Genomic DNA, 26,249 nt, shown 5'->3' with positions numbered 1-26,249 from the left:
GATTGGTTGGTCTGCAAAAAGGCAGCAATGATAAATAATCCGTTTACCAATATCAAGTCTTCAAAATTCTTTTTTTGTCTAACAGTCCAAAAACTCCAAAGTATTTTTAATAAAACAAAATAGTCAAATAAAAGTTTTTTTGTATATTTATATACAAAAAAATATTCATATTTATATTTCTTTAAATGAACTCTTCTTGTAAGTGCTGGATGCAGTAGGCTACAAATCTTTTGGACGAAAACCTTAACTAGCATTTACACAGAAAAGGGCAGGTGACATGATAATATAACATCAATATACCATATGAATGCAGTTTTTACATAAGGAACCTGTGCGTGTTTTACCCTGTGACTCTTAATAGACCTGTTATTCTAATGTTTATTAGCTAGCATGCTAATGTTTATGTTCACTATAATCAGATTATGATCAATATTTTCCTTAGTCTGCTTCCAAATCACATTATGATCTTTAAATACAAATGACACACCTCTCTATCTTCATCATAAGCCTTTTCAATACCATGAAAGTTGTGGAGGAACGTTATATTCATGTGTCCCTGAACAGGCTTTCCGTACATGTACCTGAGGATGAAAACACAATAATCTTAAATAATCCTCCAAACAAGAAACACAAACTTATAAATATACAAAGTAAGTATTAAAATTGAGACTATGTAACACAGAAACAAAGGTTCTCACTTTGCTGTGACGGAGCCCAACAGAGTGTCCTCTTTATAAATGACATCTGGAGCATTAATCACAACTTCAAACTTTGGCAGAACTGCAACCAAGCACACACAATGAATGGGGTTTAGGGATGAAAAAATGTTTTGCAAGACATCTTGTTATATTAACATAAGGATGTGAAGTCAGAGAAAATGTACGTACCATAATGAGCCACATTGAAATGCTTCTCGCTTGAAAAACTCTGTAAAACACACAGACGATACACACTTTTTATTGAGGTAACAACATGATTGTTGCTCTGGTGCCACCTCCAAGACAAAGTTTATTTTACTAATCTAACATATTTGTTTTCTAGTGTGTAGTTAGCATCCTCAAGAAGGGCATTTGTATATCTGTAGAATTTTTGTCATGATAAGTCTTTATGATGTTTGAGCGTCACCATAAAGGCCCAGATATAATAGCTTTTTAATTATGTGTACGCGTGGACAAGCGGCGGTGTCGCGATATTAAGATACCTGACACCTTGTAACGAATATTTTCCTATAGACATATTTAAGAAGTGCTTCATATTATTTCATCCAACTTCCATCCAAGTTTTCATTGGAATTTAATATAAGAAAAATCTGAGATGGGTCCCTCTTGGAGCTGGAACAATTCCAAATTTGGCTGTACAATTAATAGTCTCAGAAATAATTGGGATTAACAATATAATTGTCTCTTTCTGTCAAATTGTAAAGACATTAAAGTTTTAAATGAATCCCAGGATAGATATTTTGCTTTACTGTCATGTGACCCAGATAATGTAATAACACAAATACACAGCCTATGAAGTAAACAACGGATCTTTATTATCATAAAACATTTTTTCTAACTGGAGTTTGTAACATTCCAAAATCTTAATTTTGATTTAAAGATTTTCATTTTCACTGTATATGCATATCAGTTCCAAACATCCATTATCGGTTTCTTTAACTACTAATAATCGGTATCGGTATCTGCCGTGAAAAAAACAGTATCGGTTGATCCCTATTTACAATTTGGCATACTTAAAATCAACAACGACCATCAACAGTCATATCCTAAAGACCTTAGCTAATGTCAGGAATTATTTGCGGTTTAACAAAGATACCGGCGAAAAAAAATTAGACAATTAGAAAATGATGTAATAGTTGTTACAGGCCAAGTCCCTGCAGTCCTTCTAAAAGCAGGCTCTGGGTGAGAGGTAGCAGACTTACAGCGACTGTAGTAATAATGGTCCATTCCCCCAGAGGCGGGTTTTCAGACAGTTGGTACTCTTGGGACACGACCCCGAGGACGCTGTCCAGAGACAGCCACTGTCTGATCATGTTCCCCCTCGGATCCTGGATCAGGTACAACATGGATACAGAGAAAATTAAATGATGCTTTATCCTGGAGGACAGAGTTTTTTTTTATCATTTCAGCATTTTGCTTTGTGCTGTTGTGTTGGAAAATGTTCTATCAGTGACACGCTCAACGTACGTACGTAAGTTTTTTTAACAGAATGAGCTGCAGACAAATGACTGAAAAAATATTCCTTTATTCATATAAACTGTGCAAAACAACCCACTCATCCCCCCCCCATTAGGTTCCATCCCTAATGCTGTGTATTGAGGTCCGACTCACTCTGATGATGATGTCCACCGGGCTGACGTAGGGTTTCCCGTCGGGGTGAATGGACACAGCTCTGATCTTCACCGCCTGCCCCGGCATGTAGTTCAGTTTGTCTGTCTGGATGAAGGTGGACAGGCCTTTGGGGTCAAAGTGCAGCTGCGTTGAGTTGGAGAACACCTCGGTCCTGCCCATTTGACCTTTAACCTCCAGGCGGTACGGCTGCCAGTAGCTGGACTCGCTCTCGCCGATCTGCAGGGGTTTGAGTTCACCAGATCATTTAGAACTATTGAACTATTGTCAACTCCTAAATACCTGGTTTGAAAGTAATGTTGAAACGGTTGTTGAGATCTGTTACTCTGGACCAAAGGGACGACTGACCACTAACACATAAAGACATGTCATACTCACAGCTGGTAAAGTCAGCAGCTTGGTTGAACCTGTGAAAAAAGAATTTGACAGTAAAGAGTTTTAATTACACGGCAAAGTACAAACCACTGTTGGACTATTAGCTTACGCAGTTGTTCAGAGAGTGGTGAACCGGGCCTCATCCTTTCGGGGAGGCTTCTTTTATACCCAATCATGACCCATTAACCTGTTCACCAATGTTCTAAACAGGCGTTTTTTGGGCATTCCTCAACTTTCCCAGTCTTTTTTTGCGCCTGTCCCAAGCTTTTTTTGAAACGTGTTTCAGGTATAAAATTCAAAATGAGTGAATATTTTGATCGAATATAGGTTGAAAAGGATTTGCAAATCATTGTATTCCGTTTATATTTACATTTTAAACAACGTCCCAATTTCATTGGGGTTTGTAATTTATATCAGAAGAGTCCTTGGTTGATGAAAATAATAATAACAATTTGTACTTTATTAATCCCACATGGGAAATTACAATGTTTTCAATCTGTTATTATTATACACATTACACACAGGCCTGAATTACACACATATACATGCACTAATGAGAGATGTCAGAGTGAGGGGGCTGCCCATGGAAAGGCACCCCGAGCAGTTGGGGGTTCAGTGCCTTGCTCAAGAGCACCTTAGCAGTGCCCAGGAAGTGAACTGGCACCTCTCCAGCTACCAGTCCACCACCATACTTTGGTCCGTATAGGGACTTGAACCAGCAACTCCCTACTGACTGAGCTACTGCCCCCCCCAAACACAACACACAAACAGGTTTTACCTCCTTGGACAGTAGCGAAGTCTGAGGCCACAGTCTGGTTGCCGTGAGCGATGTGGGCTGACACATTGACGGAGGAGGTGGTCAGGATGGTGACGGACACTGATGTTGGGACTCCGGGGCGGAGGACTCTGGGGGCCAGCAGCAGGTAGGAGGGCTGGGGGTCGGGGCTGGGAAACCAAACAGGTCAGGTTAAATACACACACACACACACACACACACACACACACACACACACACACACACACACACACACACACACACACACACACTGAGTCCTGGGCCAAACAAACGGGGATATTCTGTTAGAAAAACAGATTTAACCCTTCGGTTGTCTTTCCATCCACCATGAACTTGCTGTACTACCGTGTCAAAATTGAAAATTTACTTATTTTTTTTATGCTTTTTTTTCATATATTGTATTGTATTTAATATTGTAAGTGCCCAACTTTGAGATACTGAGCGTCATATGAAATATGTTATTTACTTTCTCTTTTAGTTCATATTTAAAACCAAAATCCTTTTTTTGTTGACATTAGGACAATTTACCTGTGATGGCTTGTCTAAATTCACACAAACAAACAATATGGGAGTGATATTTTGTCACTTTATAACTCATATTTTAAGAAAACATTCACCACAGAGACATTAAGCATGTAAAAACTTGATATAATATAATATATTCTGTTTTGACAGAAAAGAGATCTCAGATATCACAGAGATCTCCCTGGCTCTGCACCTGTAAGTTTACCTGTGCGTGTGAGTGTGTGTGTGTGCGTGAGTGCGTGTGTGTGTGTGTGAGTGTGTGTATTTACCTGTGTGTGTGTGTGTGTGTGTGTGTGTGTGTGTGCGCATGTGTTTACCTGTGTGTGTGTGTGTGTGTGTGTGCGTGCGTGTTTACCTGTGTGTTTGTGTGTGAGTGTGTGCGTGCGTGTTTACCTGTGTGTGTGTATGTGTGTGTGCGTGCGTGTGCATGTTTACCTGTGTGTGTGTTTACCTGTGTGTGTGTGTGTTCGTGCGTGTGTGTGTGTGTGCATGTTTTCCTGTGTGTGTGTGTGTGTGTGTGTGTGTGTGTATGTGTGTGTTTGTGTGTTTGCCTGTGTCTGTTTACCTGTGTGTGTGTGTGTGTGTATGTGTGCGTGCGTACCTGTGTGTGGTGCTCTGGGCGCCGGCGAGGACGATGAGGCCGAAGAATCCCCACACCTGGAGACGCTCCATTTGCATGAATGAACCTCACTCAACAGGGCTCCACTCAGTGCTGGGAGCAGGTGGATGTCTGCGATGGCCTTCATACCTGCAGACAGTGTCCTCCTCCTGCTCCTCCTCCTCCTCCTCCTCCTCCTCCTCCTCCGATCACCTGATGAACTGACCAGTGTCAGTTTACCTGAACCCCCCGGGGAGGCTTCGTTAACTGGGTGTTTCCACCCAGAATAACTCTGTTTACACAGAGGAATATGTGATATTACATCTTTTTAAAGAGGCTTCGGTTCCATCTCACTGGTGCTGTGGAGCCTGTTACCTCTCTGCCTGACGGCGCCGGTGTCAGTTTGACAAACAAAGAGAAAAGAGTCTCTATACAAACTGTTCAGGGTGGGAAACAAGGATTCAGATTTATTCCCCAGAGGATGAATCCTTCTGACTTTGTTAATGGCCAAACCTTTCCTTTTAGTGCCACCATGAGGTTGACATTTAGGGTTTTTGGTGTGGAACTGTGGAACGGATTCCCATGAAATATGAGATACGCAGGCTACATCATTTCCACCTCACGATGATTTGTAAAAAATTCTGTGATTCTTTGACTTTTTCCTCTAGCACCTTAGTCATCGCCCCCAATACTTTGATTTATGACCAAAAACCCCCAAATCAATAGACAAGAACCGGAGGGTTGCTGGTTCAAGTCCCCATACGGACCAAAGTATGGTGGTGGACTGGTAGCTGGAGAGGTGCCAGTTCACCTCCTGGGCACTGCCAAGGTGCTCTTGAGCAAGGCACCGAACCCCCAACTGCTCGGGCGCCTTTCCATGGGCAGCCCCCCCCCCCCCACTCTGACATCTCTCCATTAGTGCATGTAGAGGTACTGAGCGTGTGTGTGTAATTCAGGCCTGTGTGTAATTTGTGTATTAACAACAGAGTGAAAACATTGTAATTTCCCCCTTGTGGGATTAATAAACTATACATTATTATTATTATTATTATTATTAAATGTGTATTTGTCCATCCATCCATCTTCGTCCGCTTATCCGGTGTCGGGTCGCGGGGGGAGCAGCTCCAGCAGGGGACCCCCAAACTTCCCTATGTGTATTTGTGCCTACAATTATTTTACAATGTCGTACCTCCGTGTCGGCAGGGGGCGCTTCTATTTTTCTTTATGCCTTTTATAGTAAGCCATGTCTGTTTTCTTCTGTGAGGTGAAAGGACACAGAGCAGCAAGTCAAGATGACAACATTAAGACCGTTTACCTGCGATGATTTATTTAAATTTAACAATATGTGAGTGGAGTCTTCTCAGTTTTATTATATAGATTCTTGAATGATCCAGCTGTCTTGTGTTTATGTGGCTATGTCATCTGCACATCCTTTTTTTTTGGAGTCCAGCAGATTTAGCAGGCTAACTAGTGTGACCACAGATGGACTGCTGACTGGGAGGAATGCGCTGCCAAACTCCGTTCAAAAGAATCGAGAATTTAGTAGTCCCATTGTCAACGGCAATACGGATAGTTTTTAATGCCTGACTGAAACACATTGTAAATCGTTAGTGTCTCCTGAAAGATTCGGCACACATTTAATCAGTCAACTAACTTGTCTTTTCAGTTAAAAATGTAATTGTTCTGCTAGTTACGCTAGCTAACGTTGACGTTTGTTAGCTAGCTAGCTAAGCTAAGAGGTTAGGGAATAACGTAATATGAAAATCATGGTGTTCAGTAGTGCACGGGTATTCCATGTTTACCGAAAAATGCCAATTATATTATAACTTTTAGTCATATTTAAGTAAATAGCCATAAATAAAGTCAAATTGTAAAACGTCAAATTATTCGATTGAGTTTGGTTTGTGTGCGCGCATTCATCAAAGACCCTAACATTCTCGTATTAGAATTGTTGTTGAAGCAGATGAATGACAATTAAGATGAAGGATTATATGACGCACTCTTTGTGTTTTGTCCAACAGCAACCTGGACCCATTGACAGAAACTGTATCCTTTTATTTTAAGTTAAATATCAGCCATCTGTCATTTCACATGTAGTTTATTGTCCATCCATCCATCTTCGTCATGTAATGAATTAAAAATGACTTACTTTTTTGTATATGTAAGTCTGTAGTTTTCTCTAACCTTTGACCTCCAGTATGGGATCCCGTTTTACCTCCAGTACCTGGCTCACTGGCCGGAGTACTTTATCGTTGCTGAGGCTCCTGGTGGTGAACTGATGGGCTACAGTAAGTACACACACACACAGGTTTGTGGCACTATCTTTGTGGGGACCCGTCATTGACATAATGCATTCCCTAGCCCCTTATCCTAACCTTAACCATCACAACTAAATGCCGATCCTTAACCCTTACCCTCACCTAATTCTAACCCTAATCCTAAAACCAAGTCTTAACCCTCAAACAGCCCTTTAAACTTGTGGGGTCCAGCATTTTGGCCCCACAAAGCTGTCGGAACCCACAAGTATACTGGACTCCCGGTTTTTGGACCCCATAATATAGTTAAACAAGCACACTCTCTCTGCCTCTCGCTCTCTTTCTCTCACACACACACACACACACACACACACACACACACACACACACACACACACACGCACACACAGATGGGCTACAGTAAGTTCACTCACTCTCACACACAAATTTCCCCCTTTATATTTATATATATATATATATATATATATATATATATATATATATATATATATATATATATATTATATTTTAGAATTTTGGCAGACATTAATCTGTAAGGTCCTCTACCTGTTGGTGTGGGAGGCTCAGTTGTCTGTGAAAGGAAAATAAATGTCCTAGTCTGTACCCATACAGTCATTAGCCTCAGTGAAAACATGTCTAAATACATCCTGGAAAAAATTTGTATCTCATCCATTTTTTGTTTTTTGTTTAAACATTTCCGCTTTTTCATGGAAGACTATTTGACATGTTCAAAGAGAAAAAGCCCAGGTGTAAATAATACAACTAATGTCTAGGTCTACTGTAACTGGAGCCATCCAGTGTGCTGTGTTTAAGTTACATACTTTTCTGTGTTTTGGTAGTAAATTAAACTCTCAGTTAACCTTTTCTTCTTCTTCTTATGGCTGACTCGTGGCTTGTTTGCAGTCATGGGGAAGGCGGAGGGATCTGTGGCTCGGGAGGAGTGGCACGGTCACGTCACGGCTCTGTCTGTCGCCCCTGAGTTCAGAAGACTCGGCCTCGCGGCCAAACTCATGGAGATGCTGGAGGAGATCTCGGAGAGGTTGGTACACGCGTCTCACCCCAAAGTACACAACGCATACTGGACAGGGAAGGCTGTATCTGCAGACGGGAGATACATGTGATGCTGTTGGTGTCACAGAAGCAGCCAGATCATTTACTTAAAGTGCTCATATTATGCTCATTTTCTATAATAGGTTTACATGGTTTAATTTTCAAAAATCATCATATTTTTGTTGTACTGCACATTGCTGTAGCTCCTCTTTTCACCCTGTGTGTTGAGCTCTCACTTCTGTTCCATCTTTCTTGAGAGTCGCACATGCTCAGTAGCTAGGTAAGGACTACTAGCCAGTCAGAAGCAGAGTATGAGGGCGTGCCCTGACAGTACCTAGGTAAGGACTACTAGCCAGTCAGAAGCAGAGTATGAGGGCGTGCCCTGACAGTAGCTAGGTAAAGACTACTAGCCAGTCAGAAGCAGAGTATGAGGGCGTGTCCTGACAGTACCTAGGTAAGGACTACTAGCCAGTCAGAAGCAGAGTATGAGAGCGTGTCCTGACAGTATCTTGATAAGGACTACTAACCAGTCAGAAGCAGAGTATGAGGGCGTACCCTGACAGTACCTAGGTAAGGACTACTAGCCAGTCAGAAGCAGAGTATGAGGGCGTGCCATGCTAGCAGCTAGGTGAGCATTATAACGTGTGTTCCAAAGTGACCACGTTTGTCTCTGAAGTAAAGGCTGGACTACAGTAGAGCTGTTTGGAGCAGTTTGTGAACAGTGTTTTCTGTTGGAGATGGTAAGTCCCTTTGGGGGGGACTTTGGGCTTTTTCACTTTGTAAACCTATAACGTGCACAACAAAGATATATAACACAATAAAGGAAAGGGAAAAAGCCAAAAAGCATATTATGAGCACTTGTGTTGTTATGTGTTGTTACCTTTTGACGTTGTCTTGTAGGAAGGGCGGATTCTTCGTGGATCTCTTCGTGCGCGTCTCCAACCAGGTGGCGGTGAACATGTACAAACGTCTGGGCTACAGCGTCTACCGGACGGTGATCGAGTATTACTCCGCAAGCAATGGAGAACCGGACGAAGACGCCTACGGTGAGAGGAGTTACCAAAACTGAGACCAGATCATTAACAGGATTTGTCAAGCAAATTAAATGAGTCCCTTTAAAGAAAAAAGGGGCACAACAGGTACATTTAAAGTAGCATCCATTTAAAGATTCAGTTCCTACTTTTCAGGCAGCTGTTGCGTTTATTTATTTCAGTACACTGAGACTGTCAACCTGCTCGATTTAGTCAAAACCCTGAGCTCCGTTTGATTTTTGTTAAAAGACCTTCAAACTTGACTTACTTACCTTTAGGAGTGGTAACGGAGCTGAGTGCACAGAGAGCTCTGGCCACTGTGGGGCGTTCGGTTCACGTGCTCAAGTCGTCTGCAAAACAACCAAAAGCTGCGCTGCATCGATAACTGTCAAAACTGAAAGCCAAAGGAACTAAAAAACTAATCCAAAGTTCTAATAGTAATGGCATCTTTTCAAATGAAATAACAAGCTACTGTCGGTCTGCAGACAAAATATGAGCCTGGCATTGTGGGAAAGCTTTGCTTTCATATGTAGAAAAGAAAGCTGGTAAAAACTATGATAAATTGTCTTTTCAGATATGGCTGGATTAGTGTGGATGTATTCCACATTCCCATACAGTGAAAACAGTGGATGGGACTTAGTCTTGTAGCACCTTAAATGGATATCTTAAATGACAAATGTTCACATTTAAAGGGTCAGTTCTAGAGCCCGAGCGATATATCGTCAGGCTGATAGTAGCATTTTCCAAACTATCAGTATGGGCATTTATAATGGCCGATAAATAAATTTTAAAAATAAAATAAAAACTGATAAATACCCTTGTGTTGACGTTGCATAGTCTGTCCACCAGATGGCGCTCTACAACCTCCCTGTTGGCAACATTCATTGACACTTGATTTTTTTGTTTGTTGTTCAAAGGACTTTAAGTTTTATATCTTAAGTTTGTATTTTTCTACATTTTATTTATCAGAACTTTAATATATTTTGATAGTCCTCTGTTCTGTTGTGACAATAAAACCAACAAGTTTATTTTTAAACTGCATTATCATTACTTTAGTGATTTTAGAATAACTACAAAAAACTCACGTTAGTGGAATCTGTTTTGTTACGTGTTTCTGGATTTTTTTTTTATATATATCGGACTTTTAAATCACCAAATATTTGTATCGACATCGGCCTTAAAAATCCTTTATCGGCCGGCTCTAGTCCGTTCACTGAAATTATAACATTTTACTTTCAGTGGTAAGAAACAGCATTCTGCGGATCGTAACAGGAACATCTTTCTGCAAAGACACGTTCATTTTTCAAACCTTGAGCAGCAGAGGACGTTTTATTTACCTGAAAACCTGAACGAATGACACCAGAACTATCTGCGTGGATGGATACTACTAGAAGTAACAACTCTTTCATGTATTTTCAATGAACTAGCCCTATTTAATGGACTTTCAATTAGCACACCAACTGTAGATGATTAGTATTAAACAAAAAAAGAAAAGCCTCTGTTCTGCACATTTTCCTGGAAGAAAATCTGTTTTTGTAACATCCAACAGAAGAGGGCGCTGTTCCCCCACAACAAGCAGAGACCTTTTAGTTTTGAAAAACTGACAACTTTCTATTTGGTCTTTCCTTGTTGCAGACATGAGGAAAGCTCTGTCCAGAGACACGGAGAAGAAGTCCATCATCCCGCTGCCCCACCCAGTCCGACCAGAGGACATCGAATAACAGACGGTGGCTCTCTGACGCCTCTTTACCTCTTCACCCTGATAATCACATGGGAATAATATGGAATAACAGACCCTGCTCAGTTACATTGTACATAGTTAAACTGTCACAGAGGCTGCTTCCCACTTCAGTCACAGTCAGAGAGCCACACTGTACACATTTTAATTTCCCATTTCCTGTATATTCAGAATGAACATTTTCTTAAGAAATAACACAACAAAGTGGGATTGAATTGACGTTTGTATAATGTAGAAAACATGGTCATACAATAAAGACTACTCGTGAGCTGGTTTTGTTAAAGAAAACATTCAGTAGAAAAAAAACGTTTGAGCGGGGGAAACATGAATCTACTCTTTATCTCCATCTCCGCCCTCCTCTTTCTTTCCATCCTCTTCCCCCTTTTTCTTCCCATCATCATCATCATCATCACTGTCACTCTCGCTGCTGCTGCTGTCGTCTCGATCGTCACACGTCTTGTCCTGTTCCGTTTCCGTCGCCGTGTTTCTGTCCGAGTCGTTTTCCGGCAGGATCTCGGGAGCGGCTGCGGCCTCGCCCGAGGGCGGCGATGCCGTCTCTTCGGCCGCTTCGGGAGACTTTTCTGGACTTTGGTCCTCCTGAACCTGCTGCCTCTTCCACATCTTGGCCATGGCCAGCAGCTTGAGGTTGGGCTGGTTGGCCGCGTCCTCTGGGAAGATGTAGTCGTAGTACTCCTCCCAGCCTGCGTCCGACTGAAAGAACCAGAGACGAGAGATTAATTCCTGGCACTGGCTGCAAAGAATTATTGGTTACACTTTACTTGAAGGTATCTACATAAGAGTGACATGACACTGTCATGAACGTGTCATAAACATCAACAAGTAATAAACGTCTATGACATAATGCTTCTTTTAGTAAGTGTCATGTGGTTTTTGTCATGACAAGTTAGGGTTAGGGTTCATGTGTTCATGACACATGTTCATGTCACTCTTATGTAGATACTTTCAAGTAACGTGTTACCGAATTATTTTAGTCAACATTTGAATTTGCCAGTGCAAAACTTGTGTCTTGTTAAGTTGTACAGATAATCTGTTAATAATATAAAACGGAGAAAAGCGATCCAGGAGCCCCGTTTTGGAACTTTCGGTGGAACAAGAACGCCTCGCTGCTGTCTATTATCTTCGATACGACACCACGCCGCTCGGTTAGTAAAACCAGTTCACCGGTGGACGTGCAGCTCTTACCCCGTCCTCGGCCGTCAGCTTCCTCCTCTTCTTCACCTTCTCCGGCAGCAGCTTCCGGACTCTGTCCATGGTGCTGTCGGAGCCAAACTCCCTCTCAAAGTCCCTCCAGGACTCGAGCAGCATCAGCCGCTCCTCCTTCTCCTCGCAGTTCCTCATGCCCTTGTTGGCCTCCTCGTAGATCTGCCGGCACTTCTGCAGCCGCTCGTCGCTGTCGATCGACAGCTCGAACTTGGCGTAGCTGATCCAAACCTGCGAAAGAGAGGAAAAAAATAAATAAGTCAAGAGTCATCTCACAGTCGTCTGTCGGTTGAAAAGACAAGTGGATCAGTCTGAATCCAGATCTTCAGTGAGCACAGGATGCTACGATGCAGCTCTCACCTTGACGTGCTGGGTGCGCTGCAGCAGCCTTTTGTAAAGGTTCCGGGTGTTTCCAAACTCCTCCTGCTCAATCTCAAAGTCAATGTAGGACTTCCACAGCACCTGAAAACGCCACAGACAAATGCTTTGAATAGGGCTGGTTACCGCAACACCGCGGTCACGTGACGCCTACCGCGGATCTGAGCTCGTCACCGTTGGCCTACACGTGTGCACGTCGTTGACATCCAAAGATGGAGCAAATCCGACCTTTTCGCGAGTTGGGGAGCGCAATGTTCCACGACACATAACATTCCATTTGTGTTGACAATTTGGCCTATATGCGAGAGTACCTGTGTAATGTCTTGTAGCCTATATTTTGAATTTCATAGGCTACACATTTTACTAAAGCACAAAATACAGGCGCATGAGAAAGCCCCAAAAGCAGGACCTCAGTTTGTAATTGCACGCTTTTTAAACAATTCTCTCACGTGGTTGCACAGCCGACAATAGTGGGTAGGTAGATTCGTAGGCTACTATTCCATCATCGAAACATGGCACAGAGGGCTAATTTGGTGGCAAAGCCAAATGTCACATCGCCAATATGGGCACATTTTGGCTTTGAACCAGACGAAAAAAGGACTTCCAGCCAATTTGGATGAGCCCATTTGTAGAATTTGCCACGAAAAGATACCGGTATCGCGGGAATTTCTTGCTTTTCAACCGCGGTAAGAAAAAATCCAGTCCTAGCTTTGAAGGCCCTCACGCATTGAATGCATGTCAGTCATAAAGGAAAGGATGGATATTGAATCAAGTATTTTGAAGATAAACTTGAACCTGCCTTCCACAAAAGAAATATCAATCAAATATCAAAACAACAACCTGACAGGTGATTGGATGAGCCATATGTCTATCATTGCAAGCAATACCTCAGGCATGTCCAGCCGCGGCTGTCCGATGGCGAGTTCGAAGATGGCGCGGGCTCTCTCGACGTCTCCCAGGATGGTCTCCAGCTCGGAGAACTTGATCCAGGTGGTGCAGTTCTCCGGGCTGAACTCCAGGTACTTCTCGTACAGCTTCCTGCAGCGGTCAAACTCGCGCAGCTGCAGCTCCAGCTCGATGTAGCCCTTCAGCAGTTTGTTCTTCGGGCATTTGCCGATCGCTGTACCCTGAAAGAGAGAAACGACGACAGGTAAAAAGAAGAAGAAAAAAAAATAAATCACAGATGCAGTTAGACTGAGTTCATCTGCGGGGAGTTTGTAAAATGCTAAATGTCTTTTAGTGTTAAAAGAAGTGACGCGTTTGCTTTGAAATGTACTAGTTTTGCCTGACTTTAGATACAACTGTTTGTGCATCTTACCAGATATTTGTTTTTATCAATTATGCTTTTTCATAGTGTGACTAGGGCTGCACAATTAATCGCAATTTAATCGAAATCGCAATATGGACTAATGCAATATCCAAATCTGAATTAAGTATTGTGGTGCTCCAGCCTACAAATTGTATCCTACAGACAAAAAAAAAAACATTTTTTTATCTAAATATTTTTCTAGGAAAATAAGTGATACAAAAATAAAATTCCCTCTAATATTGTGGATCATATCGGAATCATAATATCAGTCAAAATAATCACAATTAGTTATTTTCCTCACATCTTGCAGCACTAATTGTGAGAGCTATTTTTTTTATATTTTCACATTATGTAAGGGCTGCACAATGTGAGGAAAAAGTTTAGACTTTTTGTCTAAACTCTATAATCAACAGAAATTCCCCCTCCGTTTGGCGAACAAACTTTTTTGGATCGTGCGTGTGCATGTGTGTGTGCTCACCTGGATGCATTTGTGTATGTGCTCCAGCTATTGTGAACTCGCGCTTGCGTACAACTGAAATCACGGTTTTGCTCTTACAGGAAAGGGACCGCTCTCGGTTCAAATGTGAACAGTATAAAATCCTAATGTTGATCCAAACGACAGGAATATAATTATTTTTTTATCAGTTGAGTTGATCTTACCATGACCTTTCGGGCTCCCTGCAGGTTCTTCTGCCGGATCTCAAACTGAGCGTAGAGCAGCCAGATCTTAGCGAACGTGAACTGAAACCAAAACATAAGATTATTCCAACCTGGTAACGACAGTGCCGAGCCTTTGACTGTATACAGTATATCAACACTAATACCAGCATTCTGTTTTAGTAGAGTGACACTACTATTGGCTTTATTACAAGAGAAACAACGGCCGATCAGAGACTCTCACAAGAAAAAGCAAACATCTGAATTACCTTTTTATGTGGGATGAGGTCCAGAGAGGCCTGGTACACCTGCCTCGTCTTCTCAGGATCCTAGAAAAGAAGAAGAAAAAAAAGTATGTAGTATGTATTCAGCATAGTGAGCACAGCTTATAGTTCATTTTTCACTGAGATGAAATCTTAATTAGAAATGGAAGCTGACTGACAGAGTAAGTAGTTTGTGAGGAAACTTCTATTCTGTCAACATTCAATTTCTTTTTTTAATTTGAATTGTTCTAACTCGACACGTGTATGTAGGATTCCTTTCCCAGTGGTCTGCTGAAGTGAAAATGAAGGTTGATGATGAAGAAAAGAGTGTAGACGGACCTTGACCTCCAGCTCTTCGTACAGCGCGTAGTTGATCCACAGGTAGATGTATCGCTTCCAGTGCCTCTTCTCCTGGATGGGGGGGATGTTGGCGATGGCCCTCTCGTAAACATCTCGCACCGTGTCGGGGTCGGCGTCGTTCTCCACCAGGCGCAGGTAATCAAACCACGCGTCGTAGTTGTGTGGGTTCGCCTGGTGGGAACAGAACAAGGTCAGTGACGAGGACCGGAGGTAACTTTTTTCCAACAGGTTGCTCACATAATCCTATTTCCGTCTAGGGCTGCACGATATGAGGAAAATATGCGATAACGTTGAATACCGCGATAACAATATTACTTGTGATAAATTAACAGACAGTAGAGTGTACAACACAAAAAATCTCGTATCTATCGCGATATGTTGCAACCTTTCGCAATATGTATATTGCGGCAGTTTATATTGCGATGACGGAAAAAAAATGATATATTGTGCAGCCCTATTTCCGTCCACACATTTTAATGCGAATTAAGTTATTTCAAATTAAAACTGCCGTATTGGAAACAGTAAAATTTGATTCAATTTCATGAAGATCAACAAAGTTTGTATGCTCAATCTCACCAGATTTTCTCGTAATCGGTAAACGGCTTTTACGTTTTTGGTCCTTTTATGGTTGCAAGTCGCCATAAAACGAAGAAGAAGTTTTATTAATTTCCGCTTTCTCTGCAGACAGGGCGGGCGTCAACAAAGACAGATACAAGTGGATGAAAGAGGAGACGAGAGATTTTTTTCTTCTTTTTTTAATTTATGAGTGAAATATAAGTGCTATTTTAGATAGTTCTCATCGGGCATTTACGTGCATCTTCATCATCAAAGCAATGTTTTGATAGCGTGGTTGTTGTCTTATTACAGCTGGATATGTCGCTATCAGCTGGCACATGAGCACTATTACAACTTGTGCAATATGAATCATATGTACGTAGACGATGCAATCCTTTTTGGCTAGCAAACTTATTTCGCAAATGTAAGCTTGAATGTTGAGCGTTTCAGTGCGAAAATGAATGGAAACACCTTAAAATGTCTAAAATCTATTCAACCAGTTTTACTGAAAAACAGCATGTGACGTCATTACACACAGGTTTTTATTGACTTTGAAGCTGTGGGATGGAAACACTTTCACCGGCTTTATTCACATGAATGTTTTTTGGCATATCCGGACAAATCGGTTCTGACGTGGTTTCCGGGCTTTTTTTTTTGGTAAAAACCTGAATGTGCAACATTGATTTTCCACGATAAATACCTTGACTTCCTCCTCATACTGGAACCTTCGTTTGCTGACGATGACGTCCTCGATTCCCCTGCGGTCTCCGAACTTCTTCTCGAACATGGTGTAGAACTTGAAGAGCTCCTGCGCCTGGTGTTTGGGGATTCTGTCCAGAGCGTACTTATAGATCACCCGGACGCGTTCAAACTGTCAAGCAACGGGACATTTCACACAATCACAGTCATTCAACAAGCAATGACTGCAACACACATGTCAGGTTAGTTCCACAATCTAAAGACAAGGCTATCAACATTCTTGATAAGTCTCCAGCATAACCAGAAACCAAAGGCTCTAATTTGAATTCATTAAGGCTGTTAGAGGTCGGTCGTGTTCTCCACTAACCTCTTTCTGTGTCTCCTCGAACTTGGCGAAGGCCACGAAGAGGTTTTCGTCCACATGAACCTCTCCGAAGAACTCCACCGCCCTCTCGTACACCTTCCGGCTGTGGGCGATGTAGCCGTGCCGCTCTTCAAAACGAGCGTACTTGATCCAGTTCTTCACCTCGGGATGAACCATGACGAGTGCAGCGGGGTTAAGGAGTTTTTACACAAACTTACACATTTTATTATCATTTCTCAAGCAAAAACACCAATGTTCTCTGGTTTTAGTGTTTCTAATAGGGATAGACTGGCTGTTTTTTGGCAGTTTGCAGATTATCTGTATCAGTGTTTTATTTGCCTCATAACCCATGTTGGGAAAACTTGTCAAGGAATTCCTGGAGAGTTAAGGCATGTGGTTAGTTATTTGTGGAAGTTGGAGCATAATCAGGGATTTTGTACAAAGGGGGACACATAAAATAAGGGATAGACCGATTATTGGGCCGTTTTTTGTTGTTGTCAGTTTGCAGATGATCTTTATCGGCGTTTTCTTTGCATGAAAACCAATAAAGTGACTGAATTAAAAAAGTGTTCTACTCTGGCTCTGCTGCAGCTCTGTGTCTGTCCTTCTGCTTTGGTTTTGCATAGCGCCACCTTCTCTCAGCGGATTAATACTCAGAACACAACATAGGAAACACCAACAGAAAGGATATATCGCTCATAAATGCTGCGAGCTTTGTCCACTTCCTTGTAGCGCAGCTCAAAGTTGATGTAGGAGTGCCAGGCCTGCTCATCGGGCTCCCACTCCATCCAGCGCTCGAACGCCTGCCTGCAGCCGGCGACGTTCCCCAGCATCTCCTCCATGTAGGTGTACTTGTACCTTTGGAAGGACAAAAAAAGTCAAGGGGAATTTAGAGCAGTGGTATGTTTGGATAGCCATGTAGAAAAACAAAAGTTAAACACACACCAGAGATTCTCCATCGGCACTTCACAGGCACATGAAGCTTTTCAGAGCTTCAACCATACATTCTAAATAGACCCAAGTGTTTCTTTTCCTGTATTTTCTAATGGAAGGTAGCCAATCACCTGTTCCCTAGCAAAGCAATCCAATTTAATAAAAGAATCTACTCTACAATTAAGGACTCCATTCCACAAACAAACAAACTGTCCGCTACCAACTTCATTCGTACCAGAACTGGTTGACACGTGGGAGGATGGTGATGGCTCTGTCCCAGATGTTGCGGGCGTGGTTCACCTGCCGGCTCTTCATCTCCATCTCGGCATACTTCAGCCACAGAGTGATGTTGCGGTGGTCGACGTCCAGCGCTCGCTCGTAAATAGAACGAGCCCTGAAACCGGAGGAAGCAGCGGTGAGGGGAAAACTATACAGCAGAGACGTGTGTGGGACTGTTAAGGGGGAAATAAATGGAAGACCGATCATTTCCTGGCTACGGCACACTACCTCTGGATCTCCTTCAGGCTTTCCTCCCATTGTGCGTATTTGATCCAGTTACTGATGACAGTGCGATTCTTTCTGATGTTGTCCTCAAACCCCTAAAAGAAACAGGCAGTGGTTTGACAATAGTCACAAATACGATAAAGTTGTCCTGTAGTCTTTCTGGTGGATGTCTGAGCAAACATACAACAGCGTGATCTCACACCTCACACTATGAAATGAATAATACATTTTTTAATTGATTTTTAAATCTCCAATATGAATTGGAGAATCTCAGCTCATTTGGGGCATATTTTCCACTTGAATACTGCACATTTAAATCCAAACATGCCGTGTCAGTGGAGAGATTGGAAAGGTGAGCACTTACCTTCCTCTTCCTGAGTTTGTAATCGTTCAGCTCCTCCTCATCGGTGATCTTCTGTTTGGGTGGCGGCGGCAGAAGTTCGAGCTCCCTCTCTTTGGCTTCCCTCAGCAGCTGCTCAGCAGTGATCTGAACCTCTGCGGGAGCTTTATTCTTCACCTGAAACACAACAAGAAGTCATGTGAAACGATGCGGCTGCAATTGTGGGCATAATGTCCCAATGTTCTTCATGTCTTAATGCTAATGTCTTATTTCTTATATTGTGCTTACACAATTGCAAAAGGGTTCTCCAATGTTTTCTCAGTTAGCCTTTTAAAATGATATCAGATTAGTAGAGATGCACCGATAGACCGGGCGGTGACACACATGCTCGGCCATGACCGGCAGGTCAGTCTGACATATGCCGATTTCATGCCGGTCAACGCTACAATTAACTGACAACAAGTTATACGAGTTACAGTTCTCAAGGACGCACACACACATGGATGCAACAGCACGGCCTCTTTTTCCTTTCTCTCAACTTTTCCGTCTCGTGGTGTGAAGCGCGTGTCGGCGCTATTCTCGCACATGTAGGGAATCTCGTGGATTAACCTGCAACATGTCAGCTGGTTGGACATTCTTTAGCGTGTGTGCAGAAGATAAGTTTGCAATATGCAACACCTGCAAGGAAAAAAAGTAGGGCGTGGAGGGACGACACCAAAAACCAAAATCACATTGTTTTAGTTGGATATTGGATGTGAAAAGAAGGAAATGGTTCTAACATGGCACTTTAGATGTGTGTGACTTTCCCACACCAGGAGTAATTTATATAGTTCTATTTTATAGTGATCCATTATCTGTTCTGTGCAAAATGTTCTATTAAAGAAAAGATAGAAAATAAATTAGTGTGTGCTGTAAAGTGGTTAGAAAAAATTAAATTGGAATCAGCTAAAATCGGTATTGGCTGGCCTAACTCAAAGAAAATCAGAAATAGGAATTGGCCTAGAAAGTTGTAATCGGTGCATCTCTACAGATTAGTAAACAGAATGTGCCTTTGGAACATTGGATGAATGGTTGCTGATAATGGACAACTTAGATATTGCATTAAAGATCAGCCACTTCTTTCTACAACAGTCGAGAACCCTAAGCACATAATGTAATCTGAAATCTGCTGCCCTGATTAAAAAAAACAATGCAACTGATCTCAGCTGGTATTCTGTCTGTAATGGAGTGGAATAGACATTTCTAAGTGACCCCCAAACTTTTGACCGGTTGTGTATTTGTTTAAATCCGTGTTAGAGAGCACTTCTCCATCCACCTGACAGGTGATTGGACAGCATGATTATTACACAGGTGTACCTTGGGCTGGCCACATTAAAATGACACTGGTTATGTGCAGTCAGTCTTAGATCAGTAGCTTTTTTAGTTGTATACAGTCAGACAGCTTAGTGTTAGCGGTTGTCGAGCTCATGCGGTTTCCGTCAGGCTAACGTTACGACTCTAAAACAATAATTCCATGTATATTCTTAGCCGAGGTGACAGCTAGATACCATCTGGACGTGGTTAAAAGCAATCGTGCGCACTATGGCGCTTTGCTCAATCAAAGTTTAGCGCTAACTATTTGTTAGCATTAGCTTAGCCGAAGTCAAGAGCTCATGGCTGTTGTATTGAGCTTTGTTTTCTTACCTTCGCCACCTTCGGTATCCGCTGTTTGCCCGCCGCGGTGGAAGCCATGGCTAATGGCAGGTTTAACCCAAAAACACTGAACAATTAAGCTACCAAAGGCACTTAAAACGTTTAGAAAACAACTAAACTAAATCCAGGTAGCAAAACGTTTTGGCAACATTAGCTAAGCGCCAGCCACCATGACAGTACCCAGAATGCCTTGCGAGGAACGAGTACAAGCCAATCAGAAGCAGAGTAGGGAACATGCCTTCACCATCGTTGGAAGGAAAAATGCTGCATTCACGTGCTCCTCGGATGGTCGTATTTCCCGAGTTTAAAAGTCGTTTTTCCGACTTCGGTGTGTTCATGAGCTTTAAATCCATGGTCTGTAATGTCCATGTTCGTAATGTGGGAGGAAACATGAACGCTACAAAGAAGATGTGTTGTATTTTATTGCTTAGAGCGTTTAAACAATATATATTTCCAGTATTTATTTCCGGTTTGAAGTTTTATATTAGTGGGTTTGTCCCAGACTTGTTACCTGACTTGTTAATGCCAAAGACTGTAACTGTAATAACTTTTCTAATAATCTAGGTCACTCTATGTGGACAACAACTAACAGTTACAACCTAATATCATGTTACAAATTACATGAGAGGGGAAAAAAATCATATGCAATACGTGAATTAATAAAAAAGTTTCTTATCATTAACCCATGATTTACTTTAGTCTGCCATGGTTGAAAATTTGGAAAATCGTTTAGCAAAAATGTCCGAAAATTTGTCCTGACTTAAGGGGGCGTTCACATTGTATTTTCCCACTGGGGAACTCATTTTCCCGAATATTTCGACACCACATGAATGCAACAAAATATCTCTCCGTTACTATGGTTACAGAGCTTGTGTTAGGTAACCGCTTGGAAAGTAACGAACACTTGCTAAGTAAACTTAATTTTTTTTTTTTTAAGGAAGCTAGCTAGCTACGTATAATTTTTGTTTCTAATTTTAACCCACAAGCGATGTAAAGTTAAATAGACCAGCGTCATAGTTTATTTAGGGGCGAAATCAATGTGTGACAGCAGGTGAGTAGCTAACGTTAAGAGTTGTTCTGCGTTGGCTAGCTAGCTAATGTTAGGACTGCAACTAACGTTAGTGTCAAGATAACATAGGACATCTGTTGTTGGTGTTGTTGCCATTGTCCAGTGGTGGACTGCAACTAGCTAGCTAGCTAAGTACCTTTTCTCAAGTATTGTACTTTAATACTTCTATATATAAAATATTATTTCTATTTTATGCAACATGCTTGTAGACTACTCCACTCACTTTACATTTCAGAGGTAGCTAGATAGCTACATGTCTTAATATTTACTCCACTAGCTACATTTGTCTGACAGCTTTAGCTAGTTACATTTCAGTTTATTTTATATGCTTTTTATTTAAGATATTTTTTTCATTTAAATGTGCACCTTATGGAGCTTTGATTTAAAAAAGGTACTACTCTTGTTATACAGTATTTATGTTTACATTATATTGTTATTTGAACAGCTGAGCATTTAATCATGAACAAGGTGAAGAAACCTGTTTATTATTTATTCATTTGATTTTGCAACTGTTCACTAAAATAGCAGGTTTCTATGAAACTACTTGTGACATGTCATATTTGGCTTTGACTTTGACTGAACTGCTCTCGCTTTGCGGAAAAAATATCGGGATGTATATCGTATATCAATATTCAGCCAAAATATATCAGGATATGACTTTTTTAATCCATATCGCCCAGCCCTAATCTGGCCTCATATATTGATGTCGATATAATATCAATATATTGCCCAGCCCTAATGTTGAACAAACTGAAGGATTAAGTGTTCCTTTATGTTTTGAAAAATGGCTTCTACTTCTTAGGCTAAATAAAGTCTTTAAAAAAGCATAATTTGGATCAGCTGAAAAATACCACAAACATTGTGCTTTCACGTTTCATACGTTCAGTACATTCACAATTACGATATTACAATAATTAACTTTTACCACAGCTTTAATCAGTCCAAGTGAAGATGAGGACCATAAGTTCAGCCAGTGGCCAGGAGGAAGCTGTGACCGTCAGAAGAAGTGAATCAGCGGATGCTCAGGGGATTGACCGCCTCATCAGCCCCTCAGCCCTGGCAGTTTTTGGAAGGGTCAATGCAATACATCTTCTGTAAGAACAAATGAAAGAAAAATGTGCCTTGCGAGTAATCAAATTACTGTTGACATACTTGTAGTGTTTTGTTTGCAAAAGTCACACAGTTAAAGCGTAACTCTCGCCAAAATGCAATCTAGGGTCTTTTTGTGAATGTACCCGAGTACAATTTTTGTTTTTAAAGCATAATTAGGACGGAAGCGCCACTTTTAAGATTTTTGCGTATTCTCGTTTTGGGTCTAATGGCCTTTTGAATGGGAGTGCTAGGGGCACTACTATGATCGCATCAAAATCAACATTTTTAAAACACTAAGAAGGCTCAACACAACATGAGACTTTGCTCCAAGTATCACCAGGGGCTCTACACATGAACTACAGCTAGTTTACTAAAAAGAAAGGTTTTAAACAACTCACTGTAGCTGTTGGTGTTTCCGCTCGCCACCATCTTGCCAGTCAAAAACAGTCGATCTCCGAATGCAACGTAACAGGGAGGAGAGTAAAGATGGAAAGCCCCTAAAGCTTAGTTCCTTTAAATGCACGGATAATTTGTTGTTTTGTCATTAGTGAAAAACAACATTGACCTTGTAGTTGAACAAGGAGCCTCGTATGGGGTGGTGATGGCACAGTGGATATGTCACATGCCTTTGGTGCGGGACATCAACCAATGTGTCCCTGAGCAAGACACTTAACCCCTAGTTGCTCCAGAGGTGTGTGACCTCTGATATGTAAGAATTGTAATTCGCTTTGAAAAGCGTCAGCTAAATGACATGTAATGTAATGTAAATGTAATGTATAAGAATGAGATTTCCTCCTATGGAGTCCGTTCATACGCATTCGGAGATCGACTCTTTTTGACTGCCAAGATGGACGGCGACCGGAAAAACCAACAGCTACAGTGAGTCTTTTTTGTAAACTCTGTGAACACAACCAATGTTCTCAATGCTGAGTTCATGTGTAGAGCCCCTGGTGATACTTGGAGCAATGTCTCATGTTGTGTCGAGCCTTCTTAGTGGTTTAAAAATGTTGATTTTGATGCGACCATAGTAGTGCCCCTAGCACTCCCATTCAAAAGGCCATTTGACCCAAAACAAAAATAAGGTCAATCTTAAAAGTGGCATTTCCATCTTAATTATACTTTTAAACGAAAGTTTGACTCGGGTACATTCACAAAAAGACCCTAGGTTGCATTTTGGCGAGAGTTACGCTTTAATGTAGCAGTGTTGTTTGAACGTGATTCTGTGGTTCTTCTTTCCTCTCTGCTCCGCCTGGACCCTCCAGAGAGAAAGCCAATCTGGCCGTGACCCTGGCCAATGAAAAGGATGACATCCTGGCCCACGCTTCCTTCCTCGACCACCCTGTTGGAGACTTGGTGGATCCGACTCACTGGCAACCTTTCCTGCAGAAACACTTCGAGGCTGGAAAATGCACAGTTGGTATCATTCACGAATTAAGAGAACAATGCAAAGGGTTGCTGAAGTAGGGTTGTTTTTCACTGGATGCTCGTACTTATGGAGGACAGGAGCTGCCAAAATCTAAAATAAATAAATGACTCAATAAATAATGAAATGAATATGATAATATTTTAAAAAGAAAATGTCGGCTTTAATTCATTGATAAAATGTGACATAAAATGGTGTTTCTGTATTATTTTCCCTATTTATTTACATTTCTTTTCAATTATCCCTTTTATTTATTTATTTATATAATATAACATTTTGCATGTATCTATTTATTTTTGCATTTATTTTAAATTTAGTTATTCATTTGTAAAATTATTTAACTTATTTGTTTTCCAAAAACGTGAAATCTAAAAATAAATAGTTTTCCATCAAAATTGAGTGGAATTTTCTTTTTAATTCATAAGGAACACTGGTAACATGTTTTATACTTTCTGTAAATACAATTTAATACATCTTATTTCCACATATATATTTTGTAAAATAAGAAATGTAAATAGAAATCTCAATTTATGTCACATTTTATCAATAAAGTAATGCCTATACTTTTTTGGGGTTTAAAGGTGCCGTAGGTAGGACTGTGAAGATCCAGGACTTATGGCGCGTTCTTTTTGTCCACCGAAGTCGATTTACGAGTCGTTTTCCAGAGTTACGAACCGTAACTCTGGAACTGCAAAAAGAACGCCCCCGAGGTCGTATATATACGTCTCGTCAAGTCGTCTGAACTCAGAGGACCCCAAGTTCACTTTCAAAGATGGCTACGTCGTGCATCACACGTAGTAAACATTGTGGTTTTCTACAGTTTTAAGCACTTTTGTCTTTGTTGTAACCAAATGAAGAAGTCGTACACATAGCACTGTATACTACTACCTATAGGCATGTCTCTACAGTCTTATTAGGAGTTAAACATAGTGCTGTATACTGCTACCTATAGGCATGTCTCTACAGTCTTATTAGGAGTTAAACATAGTGCTGTATACTACTACCTATAGACATGTCTCTACAGTCTTATTAGGAGTTAAACATAGTGCTGTATACTGCTACCTATAGACATGTCTCTACAGTCTTATTAGGAGTTAAACATAGTGCTGTATACTGCTACCTATAGACATGTCTCTACAGTCTTATTAGGAGTTAAACATAGTGCTGTATACTGCTACCTATAGACATGTCTCTACAGTCTTATTAGGAGTTAAACATAGTGCTGTATACTGCTACCTATAGACATGTCTCTACAGTCTTATTAGGAGTTAAACATAGTGCTGTATACTGCTACCTATAGACATGTCTCTACAGTCTTATTAGGAGTTAAATAACGCCTGATTAGTTATTTTGTAGCTTGTGCAGCTGAAATTGGCTAGAGACACTCGGTTGCTATATGACAACAATGGCTTTAAGTCGAGTCTTGAGCAGAAAGCAGAGCAGTAGCCTAACGTTAACGTTAATCAAAACCTAATTTTCATGTATCAAACTGTGAAATATATTTGTGTATTATATCAATAACTGGGTGAATAGAATCCTAAACGTTATTAAAAATGTTAAAAAAAAATTTTTTGAACATCGACAACTTCTCAGTCCCTCCCCCCTTTCCGCTAAAGCCCAAAAAGGTCTCCTAAGCCCCTCCCCCCACAATGGAGAGCTGTGCACGATAGAGAGGGGGGAGGGGACCTATCTGCAGCTTGTGTGTGAGGGGAGGACGCTATGAAATGTATGTGCATGAGCAGTGATTGACACACAGTTAGACACCCCCCCCCCCAGCCCTGATTGGTGCATCTGAACAGGGAGCGGTGGATTTTTGCAAATCGCACTACAGGCTGTAGGTGGAGCCAGACGAGCCTGATTTTTTTTAAATGACCTGCTTCATGTAGTTCTACTGGAACATAGGGTCAGTTTCAGCTAATATGACAGAAAGTTAGTTTTATAAGGCTTACCTACTGCACCTTTAATTATTGGTACATATAATGGCATAATCATTTATTTATCAAGTCAGTTCTTTTTTTATTTTGGCAGTTTCCATCCTCCATACATACTGTAGTTCTTAATTGCATAAGATCTGATTTATCTTTGGTCCCAACAGAACTACTCTGTCTACATGCTCATAATAACAGTTTGGAAAATCAATTTAAAGTTTGAAGTAAAGTGCTTCTTAAATGAGGTGAAATGAAAGTTAACTGACACCTGGAGATAATCTTCTCACCTCTGCAGCCTTTGAACACACTCTTCCTCCACCTTTTCGTGGCGGAGCCGGAGTTCGCCACAGCAAGTGTCAAGGAAATAATGAGGTATCCAAAAATTGTACTGTATATAAGAGAAGAAAATATAGCAATATACTGAATGTCACTTCATTTGCTGTTTTGTATGGCGAAGCGATTATAGACAGCTGGACTGTAAAGTTCTGAATGTTACACTGTCAGGGTTCAACTCCCAAATGTCATGCATAAAAAAAAAAAAAAACGGTAAGATGCAGTGTCTGCCAAATTCTTATTCCTTTGTTGCTATGCTTCTACTTTACAGGGTCGTCTTTAACGCCATCGCAGAGCTTGAATACATCTGCTTGGTTAGCCCGAACGTTGGCAGTTTAGGTGAAGAACTGCTTCAAATGTATAAATGTTAAGTTTATCATCAATTATTTAAA

General features: G+C 41.2%; 4 protein-coding genes across 7 annotated transcripts in view; 2 read left to right on the top strand and 2 right to left on the bottom strand.

Annotated features, from left to right (window-relative positions):
- cd109 (CD109 molecule) overlaps positions 1-4,722 on the bottom strand; it is a 30,964-nt gene extending 26,242 nt beyond the window's left edge. Inside the window, exons 1-8 of the mRNA XM_028604660.1 lie at positions 4,646-4,722; positions 3,502-3,668; positions 2,727-2,755; positions 2,331-2,567; positions 1,922-2,047; positions 888-927; positions 699-780; positions 488-581 (exon numbers count right to left, since the gene is read on the bottom strand). Of these exons, the coding sequence (XP_028460461.1) occupies positions 488-581; positions 699-780; positions 888-927; positions 1,922-2,047; positions 2,331-2,567; positions 2,727-2,755; positions 3,502-3,668; positions 4,646-4,722 (852 nt within the window). The remainder of the gene's footprint in view (positions 1-487; positions 582-698; positions 781-887; positions 928-1,921; positions 2,048-2,330; positions 2,568-2,726; positions 2,756-3,501; positions 3,669-4,645) is intronic.
- A 1,150-nt stretch (positions 4,723-5,872) lies between these two features.
- On the top strand, positions 5,873-11,010 carry naa20 (N-alpha-acetyltransferase 20, NatB catalytic subunit). Its single transcript, XM_028605558.1, has 6 exons — positions 5,873-5,987; positions 6,664-6,688; positions 6,840-6,930; positions 7,822-7,957; positions 8,869-9,014; positions 10,635-11,010. The coding sequence occupies exons 1-6, from the start codon at positions 5,935-5,937 to the stop codon at positions 10,718-10,720; spliced, it is 537 nt and encodes a 178-aa protein (XP_028461359.1). The 5' UTR covers positions 5,873-5,934; the 3' UTR covers positions 10,721-11,010.
- Positions 10,310-20,261, bottom strand: crnkl1 (crooked neck pre-mRNA splicing factor 1). Its single transcript, XM_028605557.1, has 14 exons — positions 20,004-20,261; positions 18,345-18,497; positions 17,984-18,075; positions 17,712-17,870; positions 17,235-17,401; positions 16,547-16,725; positions 16,181-16,351; positions 14,905-15,096; positions 14,572-14,631; positions 14,306-14,386; positions 13,224-13,463; positions 12,319-12,420; positions 11,941-12,189; positions 10,310-11,448 (listed from the first exon to the last, which is right to left on the bottom strand). Exons 1-14 carry the CDS (start codon positions 20,049-20,051, stop codon positions 11,068-11,070), a joined length of 2,274 nt encoding a protein of 757 aa, XP_028461358.1. The 5' UTR covers positions 20,052-20,261; the 3' UTR covers positions 10,310-11,067.
- A 568-nt stretch (positions 20,262-20,829) lies between these two features.
- Positions 20,830-26,249, top strand: part of cfap61 (cilia and flagella associated protein 61) — a 43,060-nt gene continuing 37,640 nt past the window's right edge. For 2 of the 4 annotated variants that reach the window (XM_028605978.1, XM_028605976.1), the window contains exons 1-5: positions 20,833-21,063; positions 22,012-22,175; positions 23,436-23,586; positions 25,820-25,896; positions 26,129-26,196. In XM_028605978.1, the coding sequence (XP_028461779.1) occupies positions 22,033-22,175; positions 23,436-23,586; positions 25,820-25,896; positions 26,129-26,196 (439 nt within the window). In that variant the 5' untranslated portion in view covers positions 20,833-21,063; positions 22,012-22,032. Of the gene's footprint in view, positions 21,064-22,011; positions 22,176-23,435; positions 23,587-25,819; positions 25,897-26,128; positions 26,197-26,249 lie in introns of all 4 variants that reach the window. The other 2 variants (XM_028605980.1, XM_028605979.1) reach the window with 2 other exon arrangements.

Source organism: Perca flavescens, chromosome 18 (genome assembly GCF_004354835.1).
Source record: "Perca flavescens isolate YP-PL-M2 chromosome 18, PFLA_1.0, whole genome shotgun sequence".
Lineage (NCBI taxonomy): Eukaryota > Metazoa > Chordata > Actinopteri > Perciformes > Percidae > Perca > Perca flavescens.
Note: the sequence above shows the minus strand (reverse complement) of the source record. Positions and strands in the feature narration are given on the sequence as shown.

What these genes read in the sequence shown, in the direction of transcription:
- naa20 (XM_028605558.1), top strand. Translation starts at nt 5,935, where the DNA reads ATGACAACATTAAGACCGTTTACCTGCGATGATTTATTTAAATTTAAC. An exon ending in TGGTGAACTGATGGGCTACA is followed by an intron (nt 6,931 to 7,821) that starts GTAAGTACACAC and finishes GCTTGTTTGCAG; the next exon opens with TCATGGGGAAGGCGGAGGGA. An exon ending in CTGGAGGAGATCTCGGAGAG is followed by an intron (nt 7,958 to 8,868) that starts GTTGGTACACGC and finishes GTTGTCTTGTAG; the next exon opens with GAAGGGCGGATTCTTCGTGG.
- crnkl1 (XM_028605557.1), bottom strand. Translation starts at nt 20,051, where the DNA reads ATGGCTTCCACCGCGGCGGGCAAACAGCGGATACCGAAGGTGGCGAAG. An exon ending in AGTATGAGGAGGAAGTCAAG is followed by an intron (nt 15,097 to 16,180) that starts GTATTTATCGTG and finishes TGTTCCCACCAG; the next exon opens with GCGAACCCACACAACTACGA. An exon ending in ACCTCATCCCACATAAAAAG is followed by an intron (nt 14,387 to 14,571) that starts GTAATTCAGATG and finishes TTTTGGTTTCAG; the next exon opens with TTCACGTTCGCTAAGATCTG.